We start from the raw sequence: 17,511 nt of genomic DNA, 5'->3' as shown, positions 1-17,511 counted from the left end.
CTACCATCAAAATCGGAAGAGTGTGAGGATAAAGAAAAAGGGGAGGGGTGGTCAACTGTTTTTAAAAAAAAAAAAACAGACTGTCCTTACCAAACTGAAAAAAAGAGAAAAATGAAAAAGAAAACGAAGTTAATTACATCGCCATTAAGGCATCAAATAATAGACTGATTAACCGTTTGGCAGCTATTTCATCTGCCAAACGAGTTGAAAAAAGTCATCAAAAGACTTTCTCATCTACAGGATAGGCTGGACAGAATAAGTCCGAAATTTTTCATGACATGGGCCCTCTCAAGATGGACTACTCTTCAAATGTCTATGAGGGCCTATGTAAAAAAAACCCATGAGCCCAAGAGGAAGAAGGTGAATCCCCCTCAAACCACTGATGGGAGGTAAGTCAATGTCAAACATTCATATAGGTTGTATAAATGTGCGTGATCTGGTCTCAAGCTGGAAGCAAGGTCACTTCCTTAATGACATCAGGTCGTGTAATTTGGATATCTGCTCCCGCTGTTGGATGGTTATGAGAGTTTTTTCTCTCTGGGCTGTCCTTTTAGCGGGAGCAGGGTGTTGGTCCTATTTAAAAGAAACTGGGTTTCTGAGAAAAAGTTAATTTTTTCAGATCCAGAAGGTAGGCTGGTCATCATGGACTTGACGTTCAGCCGTGGTAAGATTATCAGACTGGTTGCAATTTATGCACCCACGACAACTGGGCAAAGTGAATATTTTCGGAATCTGGAGTAGTTTCTTGGTACATCACATTCTTTAGTTCTACTAGGAGACAATAACACAATCTGCGACGCACGCATAGATTATGTTGGCTTGCGTACAGATAGAAATGGTAATCCTTGCTTCCTGGAACTGCTAAGCCGCTTTGAGCTGGCAGATCCATATAGGCTGGAATTTCTGAACACTCCATTGTGGACATGGTCAAGCAGCGATGGATCTTCCCAGTCGTACTTAGAGTGTTAATTAGAAAAGCAGATAGCAATATAGCTAGGTGTCCAGTTTCACCCAGTCAGCTACAGTAATCATAAAATGGTCACCTGTAAGCTTGACATAGATAAGCTATATAATTGAGGTCCCGGCGACTGGAAACTTAATACATCCCTTTTGGCAATTAAGGAGTACAGAGACCGGATTAAGTCATTGATTCAGAGGGCATTAACCCGTTCTATTATTAATGATAAATGGTGGTATACCCTCAAGCGAGCCATTAAATTTGAGTCTATTAGATATAGCATAGGTTTAGTGGCAAGGAGGGAATCAGCTTTAGTTGAGGATTTAGAGGAAGCAATGAAAACTGGCTCAGGTGAGGGTCAAGAGACTGGCATTAAACCAGCACCTCGAAGCCAAACTCATGGGTTGCATTGTCAGGACTAGGCCTCATGCAGTGGGTTGTGAGGGAATCAGGGCCGCAGGATGGGTCCGAGTGGTGGAAGCCCAATGTGGTAATGATGCCATAATCCGATCTTTGACAAACCAACAAGGTAAGTTGATAGACGAACCCGAGGAGATGTGTGAGGCTTTTCAGTGGGGGTGGCAGACTGGATAGTAGGAGGGACCTAACAGACTTCCTCGCCGGGCTGCTGCGCCTATAAGGGTGGGACACAAGTGCTGTGAAGGGCCGATCACGCGTGAGGAGGTAATTGAGGCTATGGCAGACTGCGGTGAATGTCTATGCAAACTGGCAGCAGAATGGGTTTATTCTGACAAGTGGTGACACTTGTCAGAAAGGATCCGGACAAGGGGGATTCCATTGATAATTTTCGGCCCATTACTCTGCTAAACGCAGGGTTGAAGATTTTCACCAAAGTGTTATCGTAAAGATTGGTGTGTATCACGGATGGTCTGATCAGGGAGGCACAGACATGTGCCGTTCCCAGCAGAACCATCCAGGATAGTCTCCATCTTGTACAGTACGCTTTAGAGGGGTTTAATAGTGATTCTGGCAAGGGTGGGGTACTAGTCCATTTAGACCAATCAAAGGCATTCGATAGGGTTGACCATTGCTACCTGGTGTCCGTTCTGGCACAGTTCAGCCTGGGTCTTGGCTTCTTCAGGTGGATCATTCAGATTAATGATATTAACTCGGTAGTTCAGGTGAACGGCTTTTTATCGAGGCCGTTCAACATCAAACGCTTGGTTCGTCAAGGGTGTCTGCTCTTCCTGCTTTTGTATGTAGTCGCTCTTGAGCCATTACTGCGAAAATTGAGTGGTATCCCGAGACAGCCAGGTTGTGGAAAGTCGGTTTCAGCTTATGCGGATGACATCATCATCATCATAACCAAAATAGATCACCTACAGAGGGTGGGTAGGCAAGGCCATTAAGGTTTACAAGACGGTGGCAGGAGCAGAAGTTAATCATGAAAAGTCAGTCGGCACCTGGAGAGGCAAGTTGATGCTTTCTGACAGCGTCGTGAGACGTTGGACAGAGAGTCCGATTAAGTTGCTAGGAGTTTGGTTTGGACCAGACCTCCAAATTGAGAACTGGGCCGAGGTATCGAGCAGGGTGACCCATATAGTCAAGACCTGGTCTTGGCAGTGGCTATCCCTGAAAGGGAGGGCGGAGGTAGCCAATGTGTTCATCCTATTGGTCATTAACTACCGCCTAACCGTCGTTCCTTGCCCTGATTTGTGGTTGATTAAGCTGGAAGGGCTCGAAACCGCCTGTGAAACACTCTATTTGCTGCCAACAACTGTTAAAGGGTGGGCTAGGGATGCCTTGGCTGTTGATGAGCAGATATGCATTTAGGTTGAGGCATCTGTGGCTCTATCTGGGTGGTCTTTGCTGGCGAAATGGATGTTTCCCAAGTTCACTAGTTTCAGTGGACGGGAAACCTGGTTCTATCAAAGATCGAAGTTAGGTACATTGTTTACGGAGTGTTGCAAGGCTCTTCTGCTACTCCGTTGCTTGGGCAATGCCTGCGGTGGAGGTTCCACCACATTCTTTAATAGAGGGCTTGTGGAGGTGGAATGTGACGATACCTTAGCAGAAACCCTAGGTCTTGACAATAATCAACTGGCCAGTCTGTTCCAACGTACATTCGGGCTGAAGACCCTGAACAACTTTCAGAAGTCTCTGGCATGGCAGTGTTAACGAGGAACCTTACCTGTTTGGGACCAGCTCACAAGGCATAGTGGCCACAGCCCTTCGACCTGTCCAAGATGTGAGTGGGATAGGGAAACTGTCCTGCACACTATTGTTCAGTGTTCGGAGGTGTCAGACGTGTGGGTTTATGCTGAACAGCTGTTGTCAAGTGCAGGAAGAGTACAGCTATCGACTGAGTCTATTGTAAAAATTGACCCGCCTGATTTCATTTTGAAAGAAGGTAAGAATTGTTTTCTCATTGTAGTAGCAATTGCGAGAGAGGTGATTTGGAAGATGAGGCTGAAAGGGTTAAAGTCAAGCACCTTCACCTCTGGCCCTGAATTGGTGAATTACTTCACCTTTCACCTTAAAAGGAAAATAGGGCTAGAGAGAAAATGCCTGACTGTGAAAATGTTCGAAAATCGATGGAAGAATGTAGCATGGATGTTGCGTGTGAATGTAACCTCGTGAATGTGACACGACGTATCTCAGGTATCGGTGGTAAGGTGGTGCTTGTGGGGTCCATATTAACCCCCCCACTCCATCCGTAATGTCTTCCGGTCTGGTCTGTCCTATCATTCGATTTCTTTATATTTTCTTATTTTGTGAATTTTTAACCTCATATTTATGTCAACCATTCGTTCATCTGACCCAAAATCAGATTGTGTTGTCCCTTTCTATGTTGTCCACTTGTGGAAAATAAAAAATCACCTTATTCTTAGCACCTTCACTTAGAAAGCATTGACAAAACAAAAAGATTAAATGCAATAACTTATATTTAATTTTTTTTTTATATTGAAACTAAAAAAAATAATTGTTATGCCCATAGATACATTTTTGAGATGATCCATTGGTAGCAAGCAACAAAGTGACAGATTAACATCTCTGGATTAAGTTCCCTTTCAGATGTCCAAGGCTTAGAGAAAGAAACCCAATATCATTGGTGGCAAACAGATTGCATAAAAATTGTCTGTTCTGGTTGGATTTTCAAAAGAAGTTTTATGGTGCAAAAATGATTATATGGTTAAGACATTTGTTTCACAATCACATGGTTCTGCATTCAGCCTCATGGCACAGTATCTAGGACAAATGTCTTCTTATATAGTCCCAGGGTGACCAAAGTCTTGGGAGTAGATTTGGTAAATGGAAACTTAAAGAAGCCCATCATATGTGTGTGTTACTATCTCCTTGCTTTAACTTGTGGTAGTTGTAAACAATTGTTACTATCATGCAAGTGATGTCCTTTGTTTGCAATCTTCTGTGAAAACCTGCTTGGTCATGTAGAAATATTACTATTATGAATTACAATATCCTGTCATTAATTCCTTTCTACAACAGTAAATAATAGATGATAATATAGATATCATATTTTGTATTGAGTACAAAAATGTGGTGTAATGTAGAATGACTTTGATAAAAGGATGCTGTTTTTACCTAATATAAAATAATGTTTCTTAATCTTTGACAGCCATCATTAACAGATTAGGCAGCGAGCAGAACAAAGTTTGAATTAAAGCTTTCTTTTGAATTGGTTTACAACAAATTTTATTCAAACTTTATCTAAATGGATGCCAAGGTGTTTGAGAGGACTCTACTAGACTAAGGGCAACAATGCACAGGACATTTATAGAAACGAATCTTCTTGCAGCCTGGGGATTACCATACAATCATACCACTCCAGAAAAAGTTAGCCTAGTCAACAACACAGCACTGGAGACTAAAGGCAAATTCAGTAGCAAACTACAACTAGGAAATAACACAACATTAATTTCCTTGTGGTTGACTACTTTGTAACTCCAATCACCATCGGAGTCGATATCCTCTGTCAACACTCGGTAGTCACACACAAGCCTGTGTCATTCTGCATGTCTATGTCAAGCCTCAAATGCATCGCGTATGAACTATTTCCAGGCATTAAGATCTCTAAGCTGAAACCAATTACTACAACTTCAAGATGCAGACCTAGAGACACAGAGTTTATTAAGCACGAAATAGACAGGTTACTTTCAGAGGATATTCAGGAAAACCATAGTCCTTGGCAAGCTCAATGCCTTGTGACATCTAATGGAAGGAAGAAAAGACTGGTGATCAACTACTCAAACACTATAAATATCTAAATACAACTGGATGCCTACACTACCCATCAGATCAATGATCTTCTAAATGAAATAGCAGCAAACAAGGTTTTTCAACAACATGTCAGCTGCATATCACAGAAAACTAAATTGAATGATAGGCATTTTTGCATTTTATGCAAAGTGAATACCTCAGTGTTCCCAACTCACCATTCCACTTTCAAGAACCAGAGAAAATATCAACAAAGTAGGACTGCCAGAAGAAGTAAAAACAATTGCATCTCTCAAGTTGCATTGGTAAAGGTCATACTGGCCGTTCCACTACTCAGAATACCACTTACCATCAGAACAGATGCTTCCAACCTAGCCTTGGGAGGGATGCCATCACAAGGAAGGCTTAGAGGCCTTCTATTCAAGGTCCCTTTCAAAGACAGAAAAACACCAATCCATCATCAAGAGAAAAGCCTGTGCAATCATAGAATGAGGTCACAAATGGGACCACCTAATACATGCTTCCCCATACTGCAACACCATCACCAATCAACACTGATTAGCAATGGTCTTCAATAAGCAAGGGATGTCAAAAATCAAAAACTTATATACTGGCACTTGGACCTCTCAGATATAAATTACACAATCTACTACAGATCAGGAACTCAAAACAAAGCAAATGTGCTATCAAGATGTGCAGCAACAAGAGACACTACAACACCGGTAACTCATCACAACTGTGCCATACAAAAGTGACCTGCCGTTCTCCCTCTATGAAATCTGTGAAATGACACTTGCTTGCTCTACATGCGACAAACAAACCCAACTTCCACAAGCCCTTTATGGGTCAGTTAATACAGGCACCGAGACTATGGGAATGCCTCTCAATCAATTTTGTTGGTCCCCTGACATCAACCACACAATACTGCGACTTATTGGTAATAGTTGATGAGTACTCAAGGTTCCTGTTTGCATACCCATGCAAAGACACGAGTATTGAAACAGTAATTTCCCACCTGCATCCCCCTATCGATCTTGAGGCAATGGCCAATGTGAAAGGACCAACAGAACCCTCATGAAGACCATAAATCTAGCACTTAGTTCTCTACAACTCGATAAAGGACAATGGTTGACAGCCCTTCCTATGGCACAAGCAGTCATGAGAAGAATCCTCTGTACAGCTACCAACACAACCCTTCATGAGTGAATGTTTAAATTTTCAAGTTCATCAACAGTGAGAACCATTCTACCTGAATTCCTCCAGAATACTGGAAGCACAATCCTGCATTGTTGACATCTCAGAAATAAGGAGGATCCTCTTGTAGAAAACATTAAATTGTTGGAGACGATTTCTCCGTACAATTTGGAAATGGATGAGTAGATACAGTGTCAATACACAATCTTGCTCCAGTAGGACAATCTATCAATCAAGGAAGCAACGATAGCACACAAACACAACTAGAGTCAACTCGACAGAGTTTGACACAGAACTACAAGATCCACAAATAATCAATAAACAAAGAACCGACCACAACAGTGCACCAATAGAACCAACATAAAGAAATGGAGTTCACAGTCCGGCACATGAAAACGCGAGTAGATTAGCAACCGGCAAAGAGTACCTGAATGAGAATATTATGGGCAACAAAACTGGCAAAGTGTACCTGGATGAGAATAATATGAGTAACAAACATCAGCTATTCAAGGACAAAAAGAGATGTGAAAACTCAGATTGGGACAAATTATCAAGACCCCTTTTTATCTAAAGGACTATATGTTTCGGATGCACCATGACTGACTTTTTCACTCAGCAGGGAAGAGTGTTATGAATTATAATATCCTATCATTAATTCCTTTCTACAATAGTAAATAATAGATAAAAATATAGATATATTTTGTACTGAGTACGAAAATGCAGCATAGTGTAGAATGACATTGATAGATGGATGCTTTCTTTACCTAATATAAAACGAGTCTTAATCATTGGACAGCCATGATTAATGGATTAGACGGTGAGCAAAAACCTTCTTTTAAATTAGTTTACGACAATTGGAAACAGGTGAAAGAGTTGCTGACAGGAAAAGCATCAAGTTATAGAAAATCAGCTTCAACAAATTCTGTTTGACCCATACAAGTATGAAAAAGTGAACATTAAAATGATGATGATCTGTGCATGTGTGTCAGCTGGACAACCAAGAGTTGGTTTCCTGACACCCCCTGTAATTAAGTATTTTGATAAAGAGATTGTTAGACTTAAAAATATGTACTAGAGTAAAAGTGATAGACCAACCTCATCATGGCAGTGTTACATTATGCTACAATCCATTAACTAAAGCCAGGTTTGTGCTCTGTCAATAGCAAGTGAATGCAAGGTTGTAAAAGTAGCAGAGACATTTAGCTCAAATATAAAATATTGATGTCTGAAAGAGCATTTGCTATGACAATATAAAATACATCAAAGATAAGGAATATGATTACATACTTCATAACTAAATAAGATAAGATATTGATTATTTATATTTTTATCTACAAAAGTCTTGCATGTTTGTAGTTGGTATCATTTAAATAAAGTTGTAACTATCAATATATATAAATTTTATGAGTACCTACTACAGTCACTCAATCTGCTAGAAATAGCAAGCAAATTTCTCTCAAACAACATGTGCCATTTTGTTGTATAGCGAAACTGTATACCCCTCCCAGTAAAAAGTGGTAGGAAACGGCCATTCTAAATAAACCAGTAGCCAGTTGTAAAGAGAGGGTCGAGAGTCAACAGTTCTAGTCAGTGTCTTGTGGAGCTATCAGCGGTAGTAAGACAGAAGAAGTTAGTGTATTACTATTACAGTACAAAGAGATACAATGGTATCTGATGACTAGTAACTATTGTGGCTACTACCGTAAAACAGTAACTACAGTATAATGGCAGTCACACATCACACCAGTGGGAGGAACCCACCTTACTACAGCAGTGATGAGGAAAAACAAATTTACGCAGTGAAAAAAAAAAAAACATTCACATGGAGAGTTTAAACTAATTCATGTGGAAAATTAAATAACTCGACAAAAAAGAAACAAAAACCTTATGCAAACTTATGAAAAGCATAAAATATGGAAGACTTGTTAGCTGGGGTAGTTGAGTTGCAAAAACAGCAACAACAAGGATTGTAGCAGCAAATGTTACAACTAATGAAGTTGATAACCAAACTGGAGAATATATTTTCACCTAACCATGTAGCAAATTCCATAAGCGAATTCAAATATGATCTTGAAGAAGGAATAATCTTCAAAGCTTACTTTCAAAGATTTGAACAAATGTTTGAAAAAGAATGCTGGGATTGGACAGACAAAATGCAAACGTGTCTAGTTTTAAGAAAACTAGTGACAACAGGGCATGAGAACTATAGTAACTTTATATTGCCACAAAAAAGCATTTAACAAATTTCACCAACATAGTTGACATTTTGTACAAAATGTTTAGTGAAAAGAACTCACTGTTTAATACTAGATGGAAATGTTTAAACATAGAAAAGAGCAAAGACGAAGAATTCACTACTTATACAGGCAAAGCCAACAAAGAATGTGAAAAACTTAGACTGGATATGCTTACTCCAGATTCTTTCAAGTGTTTGATTTTTGCACAAGGATTGACAGGAATGGAGAAATCCGAATGAAAATTCTAGCAAAACTGGAAATGAACTGGGATTTAACATTGCAGAAATTGTTGGAAGAGTGTGACATATTAGAATCAAAGCATGACTTGGAAGAAATTCAATGGAAAGTGTGTTTTCCTATAAGACCAGTGCAAAAAAAAGTCAGAAAAAATATTGAGATGTAGACCCATGTATGGCATGTGGTGGGATGCACCTGAAAAAAGATTGTATAAAAAAAGCAAAGTTTTTTCACTACAGGTTTACAGGGCATATAAAACTGCACTGCAAAACTAGAATGATAGGGAAATAGAACAAACAAGAAAATATAAATAGTTTGTCAGTAGGGAGAGTTGTGACTACAACAAACAGAAAATTCGTGAATTTGAGAATTAGACACAGGAAGTGACATCACATTAGTACAAATGGGTAAACCAATTATGTAGTCCAAACAAAACAGTGTATGGTGTTACAGGAAGAAAATTATATTTCACAGGCGAACGCATTTGTAATATAATGTTCAAAGGTTGAACCAAAAAATTGAATGCTTATGTGTTGAAAAAATCCATAAACTTATTTGGCACAGAATGTGTGGAGAAATTTAATTTATGGGATACACCCATAAGCGTTTTGTGCAATAATGTAAATGGAGCAGTCAAATGATTGAACGAGGTTGATGAACTGAGACAAAAAAATGAGAGAAACTTTCCCAAAAGATTTTTTGAAAGGGTTAGGCTGATGCACAAAAACAAAAGCAAGGATTATTATCAAAGAAAATTCAACACCTATTTTCAAGCCCAAATGGAATGGGCCATTTGTGGCAGTAGACTAGGTCAATAAAGAACTAGAAAGATTGGAAAGCCTGAATATAATTGTAAAGATTATGCAGACTGGGCAGCACCAGCGATCTACATAAAGAAAAAGATGTACCTTCAAATTCAGCTAGAGGAAGATTACACACATCTATTAACAATCAACACACTGTGGATTGTACAAATTCAAATGATTGCTGTTTGGAGTAAAAGTGGCACCTGCCATATTCTAACAAATAATGGATGCGATGTTAAGTGATTGTGACTTCGCCATCGTATACCTTGATGACATTTTGATAAAGAAAATATTCAAGAGAATAAGTGAATATGAGCTAAAACTGGCAGAAGGAAAATGCAAATTTTTGATGGAAAAAATAAAATGCCTAGGTCAAGTAATTGATGAAAGTGAACACAGACTGGAACCATCAAGAGCAATAACAGTACAAAATATGCTGTCCCCAATGAACGTGACAAGGCTACAAGCATTCCTAGGCTTGGTAAATTTATTACCAAGTGTATATCCCAAATGGGTTTGGACAGAGAAATGTCAGAAAGCATTTGAGTTAAAAGATGTATTAACTTCAGACTTGTATCTTATGCATTTTGACCCAAAGTTAGAGATAATACTCTACAGATGCTAGTGAGTATGGGATAGAAGCTGTGCTCCTACACAAGGATTATGATGGCAGGAGAAAAGCTATAGCTTACACATCAGGGACATTATTGCCAGCAGCAAAGAGCAAGAGCCAGATTGAAAAAGAGGTGTTGGTTATTATATTTGGCATGAAAAAGTTCCATAGGCTCATTCATGGCAGACATTTTTGGTATCTAATAATGATATATGGATCCAAGAAAGGAATCCTGACATATATGGCAAACAGACTGCAGCGGTGGGGTACCATTCTATTAAACTATGATTATAGAATGGAATATCTGTCTTCAAAGAAGTTGGGGCATGCAGATGGTGTGTCTAGGTTAATTCTGAGAAATAACGAACTGCTGGAGGACAACATAATAGCAGCGCTAAAAGCAGAAACATAAAAGTAATGTGGAACATTGTGCGTAAACTACCAGTAATTTTAGAAGAAATAAAAAGAAATGACAAATTTATTAATGAGACAAACAGAAAACTGTGGTGGATAAAAGTAAATAAAGAAAGGTCTGATGCAAAGAACTGCCAAGATGTGAGCAAGTACTAAGATGTGATGGTGTACTAATGTACACTAAGAGGGTGGTCATACCACAGATGTTACAGAAGAGAATGCTAAAAGAGTTCCATGTGAGACACTCAGGTATCTCTAGAATGAAAACGCTGATGTGAAGTTTCGTATACTGGCCAAGCATGGACAAAGAAGTTGATAACCTGGAAAATGGCTGCAGAGGATGTGCATTGGCAGTAAAACTATCTTAGCAGTTCTTTGCATTGAACCTTTCTTTATTTACTTTTATCAACCAGTTTTCTACAAAATGTGAACCTTGGCTGGAAGTGAAAATACCATGGTCCCAATTACAGGCCAGTAAATGGATATTACTACTTAATAGTAGTGAGACAGCTACAGAAAACAGCCTGAGGTCGCGATTTGTAAACGACCAACCTTATTTACAGTAATGAACTTCTTACATGAGCTGTTCACAAGATTTTGTGTACTGGATATAATTGTCTCTGATAACAGAACACAGTTTATATCCTGTGAGATGTTTATGTTAGAACATAAAATTATAGCACCGTATCACCCTAGATCGAATGGAAAGACTGAATGGTTTGTGGACCCCTTTAACAAAGCTTTAAAGAAAGCTAATAAGGAAGCTATGGACAAGGTTGCGATCCAACAATTCTTAAGGCTATACAGGGTAACTTTGAACCCAAATGTATCAGAAGGAAGCCCTCCAACAGAATTAATGTTTGCCAGAAAGGTGAAATCAGTATTTGATAAATTGTTACCAGTGAAGAGAAAAAATACGTGCTAGTAAAGACATGCCAAAATTCTTTAGAATTGGTGATAAGGTATATGTAAGAATGTACAAAAATGGCAAGTAATACTGGGAAGGAGAAATTGTAACATATGTAGGAAGAATGATGTATGATGTAAGAAGCAGAAATGGAATGGAAAGGAGACATAGAAATCAGCTTAAGGAAAGAGTCATAGAAAAGGAACCAACAAGAGTAGAAATACCGATGGATTGGCTATATGACACTTTTCAGGTTCCAACCCTGGTACAAGCCAAAATCACACATACAAGGAAAAAACACTGAATTCCTAAAAGTAGACCCTAAGAAGAAAAGATATTGAATATATATATAAGAAAGAAAAAAAGTAGGAGGTGGTGGGGTGAATAAAAGAAATTGATTGTTAAATTAAATAATTAAAAGGGGAGATGTGTAGTGAAACTGTATACCCCTCCCAGGTCAACTGTTTAAGCAGATCTGTAATCAAAAGCTTTCCCAATGTGATCACCCTACCTTACCTTGTTTTTAGGAATAATGTTTTTTTTTAAATTTAAATATGTTGTAAAGTGGGTTCCTCCCACTGGTGTGATGTGTGGTAGGAAGCAGCCATTATAAATAGACCAGTAGCCAGTCGTCAAGAGAGTCAACAGTTCTAGTCAGTGTATTACTATTCAGATATAAAGAGATACAATGGTATCCGATGACTAGTAGCTATTGTGGCTACTAGCGTAAAACAGCAACTACAGTACAATGGCAGTCACACATCACACCAGTGGGAGGAACCTACTTTACAACATATTTAAAAAAAAAAAAATTCCTAAAAACAAGGTAAGGTGGGGTGGTCACATTGGGAAAGCTTTTGATTACAGATCTGCTTAAACAGTTGACCTGGTGTTAAAGAACAAACTAACATTTTTATGTGACCTCATACTTGTCTTAAAATGACACCGAAAGAATATATCAACTTCATTGTCAATAAGGAATTAATTTTTGCTTATTCATACACATGTAATTAAATGAACTTATAAAATGTCAAAATCATTATCGATACAAGGGTGGGATAGAATTATTAACTCTAAATAGAGAGAAATCTTCCACCTCAGAGAAAGAAATAACAGTGAAGCAAATACTATTTGTTAAATAAATTGTTTGATAGCTCAGTGTTTACTACTAATAATAAGGGAAAATATATTAGAGAAACTATCAAAATATTCAAAATAATTTGTACTTAATATAAATGTGTTTAGGAAAAGAGAATCTCACCCCCGACAAAACTACAGTTTTTGAAGTACTTCACTAACAGAACAGCTGGCATCATTATACATCAATTAAGGAACATTGTTAATGTGTAAATGTAGTGTTACATTGAGAATATCTGAAAACTGTTGAAAGAGAAAATAGTAAAGCTGTCCAGATTAATTGATTACAGTAGTTTTACTCATGAATTATGAAAGTTCTCTTTAGTTTAATAATTAGAAAATCCAGCATTGGACATGTTGATAAGATCTCTTAGGTCTTTTTTTTTTTTTTTTTTTTTGTTTTGAACAGTGGATCTCAAAGTACATAGAGCTATAAATAGTAACATGTAAATATCGGGTTGGGGAAAAGAAAAAGTTGAAGGCTGCTCACAAGCCATGAAATGTCAAGGTATTTAAAATAGCTAAAAACAGGCAAAGAAAGAAAGACATTAACATATGACCTCTGAAAAGGGGGAAATACAATAGTCATGATATGTCTTTCTGACAGAAACTGAAATTATACAGTTTTTATTCGATAAGAAATTAATGTAGCAATAAATGCTCCAAATAGCTTCTAAGATTAATCTCATCTATTACTGATAATGATACAATTCTAGAAAACTGTTTGCATTCTCCAGGGAAAGTTGTTTGGTGAATAAGACAAATCTAAGTGACTGATTATATTCCTAAAGTGCATTTTCTAGTGAGAAATAATAGCTCAATTAAATATGTGGCAGCTGCTTCTACATTTAGAATTGGCATAATAGGCTAAGAGGCAAATATGCATTAATGAATCTTGATAATAACCTTAAGAGCTCATAACAATATTAAAAAGGAAATTCTAAACAACCATATTGTATTAACATAATTTATTAGGCAGGTGTTAAATAACCAAAAGAAACTTAAAAATATTATTGACCTTCTGATTTTATTTTGAAAATTTAACTTTGCAGATGAGTTCTATATATTTGAAGTTTGAATCTTTCATATCCATCATATAAACAGCAGCAAAATGATTGACTTAATTTCTAAAAATTAACTTCTTTTGATAGAGTAAGGAAAGACTTTCAGGATTTATTGAGGAAAGACATTGAATTTCTCAAATACTTTAATAAAAAGCAAGTTAAAAATGGAAATAAATATTTTACAAGTCGGCAACGGGTCAGATTAAATCATCATCATCAAAGAGATCTTCAAAATCTGAAATGCAAAGAAAAAAAATGAGTGTTAAAAGAGAATGTGACAAGATCAAAAGAAAAATATTCAGATTAAAATTTTGGAGACAGAAAGCAAAAGCCTGTTACATGTGAATGTGTATCTGTCTTTGAGGTTAGTACCTACCACACTGCTTCACAATTGGTGTTGCTTTGTTTACATCCCCATAACTTAGTGGATGGGTTTTGTAAGAGAGAGGGACCCAGTAAGATAGAAGTCAAACCAGCATGGAAAATAGACATTAAATAAAACTAACACGATTTTTGTCCTTGTGTAGCAATTGTTATTTCCTATTTGCTAATATTTCTTTCAAAACTTTGCTTTTGTTACATCATCATTTAATGTTTGTTGTCCATGCTGGCATGGATTGGACAGTTTGACTAGGGCTGGTAAGCTGAGGGGATGCACTAGACTCCAGTTTAATTTGGCATGATTTTTACAGGCTGGATGCCCTTCTTAATGCAAACCACTCTGAGAGTGTAATGGGTGCCAGTTGCATGATACCAGTATCTGCCATGACTACGATTTCACTTGGCTTGATGGGTCTTCTTCTCAAGCACAGCATACTGCCAAAGGTCTCAGAATTAGCATAAATGAAATGCAGTTTGAATTTGTGCAGGTAGAAGTACCACTGATGTTATCTTCCTAGTGAGGCAACTGCAGGAAAAGTACTTAGCCAAAAATAAACCACTGTATCTGACTTTTGTTGACATGAAGAAAGCCTTTGATAGGGTCCCCTGCTTGCTTATCTGGTAGGCAATGCAGAAGCTAGGAATAGATGAATGATTGGTGAGAGTTGTACAAGCCATGTACAGAGATGCTGTTAGTAAGATGAAAGTTCCCAATGAGTATAGCAAGGAATTTAGTGTATAAGTAGGAGTCCACTAGGGTAATCCCTTAGCCCCCTCTTGTTAATCATAGTTCTCCAATCCATAACAGAGGAATTCAAGACTGGCTACCCTTGGGAGCTCCTCTACCCTGATGAGCTTGTTCTTATTGCTGAATCACTACCAGAGAAGAAATTTCAGGTATGGAAACAAAGACTGCAATCAAAGGGCTTTAGAATTAATTTAGCAAAGACCAAAGTCCTAATAAGTAGCAAAACAGACATATCATATATCCCTTCAGGGAGATGGCCCTGCTCAATATGTAGAAAAGGTGTCAGAAGAAACTCCATACAGTGTACTCAGTCCAAGCTATGGACACGTAAGAGGTGAAAAACTAATAGAGAAAGTAGTCCTTTACATGTGGCAGATGTGCAGGTACATTTAAACATCAAGAATGTATAAAAAAAAAATAGACTCCCTCAAATGTCAAGGGGGATCCTTAGAAGTAGTAGAGTTTCTGTTACTTAGGTGATCAAGTCAGCAGTGATGGAGGCTGTTCTGAACGCATAGCTGCAAGAATAGGAATAGGCTGGCAAAGTTTAGAGGGTTACTATCTCTGTTAGTAACAAAGGGCCTCTCCCTCAGAGTGAAAGGCAGATTGTATGTTGCCTGTGTATGAATAGCTATGCCACATGGTAGAGAGAAATGGGCTGTGACTACTGAAGACATGCGAAGGCTTGAAAGAAATGAAGCCAGTATGCTCCGATGGATGGGTAATGTTGGTGTGCATATATGAAAGAGTGTAAATGATTTGAGAGAAAAACTAGGTATACGAGGTATCAGAGGTAGTGTGTAAGAGAGAAGACTGAGTTGGTACAGACATGTAATGCATATGAATGAAACTATTGCATCAAGAAGTGCTGATCTCTAATTGTGGCAGGAACATGTAGATGGGGTAGAACCAGGAAGATGTGGTATGAAGTAGTGAGTAAGGATCTTGAGACATCAGGCCTCACAGAGGGGATGACAAGGCATCGCGACTCCTGGCAGTTTGCTGTGGTTTTCTTTGTATACAGGCATGTTCCCTGCATCCCTCTTTAGCTAAGCAATCCTAATCTTGCAGGTCCATGGGTGCTGGTGCCACATAAAAAGTACCCATACCAGAACTACATAAAAGCACTCAGTACCCTCTGTAAAGTGGTTGGCATTAGGAAGAGCATCCAGCCATAGAAACGATGCCAAAACAAACATGGAGCCTTCAGCTGGCCAGCTTCAGTCAAACAGTCCAATCCATGCCAGCACAGAAAATAGATGTTAAATGATGATAATTGATTTGGTTCCATACAACTTACAGTTTCATAGGCTTGCTATACTTGTCATGCATAGGCAGTTGATCAATGAACTTATGAAACTTTACATGGCATAGAGCTGAATCAAACTGTTATTAATAAATAATAATATACATTTACCATTTTGAGCGTGGCCGTTGCCAGTACCGCCTGACTGGCTCCTGCAGGATTTTCGAGCGAGATCGTTGCCAGTGCCCCTGGACTGGCTTGTGCGGGTGGCACATAAAAGACACCATTTCGAGCGTGGCCGTTTTCGTGCGGGTGACACGTAAAAGCACCCACTACACTCTCTGAGTGGTTGGCGTTAGGAAGGGCATCCAGCTGTAGAAACTCTGCCAAATTAGATTGGAGCCTGGTGTTGCCATCCGGTTTCACCAGTCCTCAGTCAAATCGTCCAACCCATGCTAGCATGGAAAGCGGACGTTAAACGATGATGATGATGATGATGATGATTTATGTGTGTGTGTGTGTGTGCATTTATATATACACACATACAAGGTGTTGCACAGGGGGATTGAACTGAAAACCAAATGGTTAAGAGACGTAAGCAAACTTTTTAACCACACCCACACCTGTTGAGTCTAGAAGAAGGAGCAGTACCTACGGTCTTCACAGGCCCTCTTAGACAGGTGAAATTAATGTTCCTTTTGAACCTTTGTAAAACAGTACCTGCAGAAAAATCATGAATAGAAAGGGAATTTCAGAGAGTCAATGTTCAGGGACAAACTGGGCATTAGGATTAATTTGATAGAAGTGAGCGGGGTAGAAATACTTAAGTGACAGGAGTCTAACCAGCTCCAATAAGTAAAAGCCATTACAGTAGTGGTATTTGAAGTAGAGATACAATATAAGTGTCATAATATCTGCATGAAAACCAAATTACAAGTGAACTGAAAGAGTGACTAGACATTAAAAGTTATTGGCTGATATTATGGCTAGGGATGCGTGATATGAATAGAGCGTAATCCCTGGATGTACAAGGGCCATGTTTCATAAATGAAGTATACTTGTGAAAGAAGTGATGAGGTGAGAGACCTTTAAGGATGCTCAAACACATAGATGAGTTAATGGAATACTAAGACAAATAGGGCTTTGATGTGGCAGACCTGTGTAATTCATCTAAGCGAGTGATGCTGTACTCTTTATAAATGTTTGACTTTGTAGTGATGAAAGAAATCAATATCAGTGGTATGAAACTGCACAAAACATAGTAATTGATAAAAATGATTGTTTTCCAAATCATCCCATTTTTAAACAGAGTCTCTGTTCAAATGTAGATGAATTTCAAAATTTTCAAAAATAGATAAAGTTATCAATATAA

The 17,511-nt window shown here is 38.2% G+C and overlaps 1 protein-coding gene across 1 annotated transcript in view; it reads right to left on the bottom strand.

The window, feature by feature from the left end:
- Positions 1–13,653: 13,653 nt before the first annotated feature.
- Positions 13,654–17,511, bottom strand: part of LOC149133711 (COP9 signalosome complex subunit 9-like) — a 14,776-nt gene continuing 10,918 nt past the window's right edge. Inside the window, exon 3 of the mRNA XM_089359108.1 lies at positions 13,654–13,999. Coding sequence (XP_089215234.1) covers positions 13,962–13,999 — 38 coding nt within the window. The 3' untranslated portion in view covers positions 13,654–13,961. The remainder of the gene's footprint in view (positions 14,000–17,511) is intronic.

Source organism: Octopus bimaculoides, chromosome 10 (assembly GCF_046866305.1).
Source record: "Octopus bimaculoides isolate indiv1 chromosome 10, ASM4686630v1, whole genome shotgun sequence".
Classification (NCBI taxonomy): Eukaryota; Metazoa; Mollusca; class Cephalopoda; order Octopoda; family Octopodidae; genus Octopus; species Octopus bimaculoides.
The sequence above is the reverse complement of the archived record's forward strand: the minus strand, read 5'-3'. Positions and strand labels throughout refer to the sequence as shown.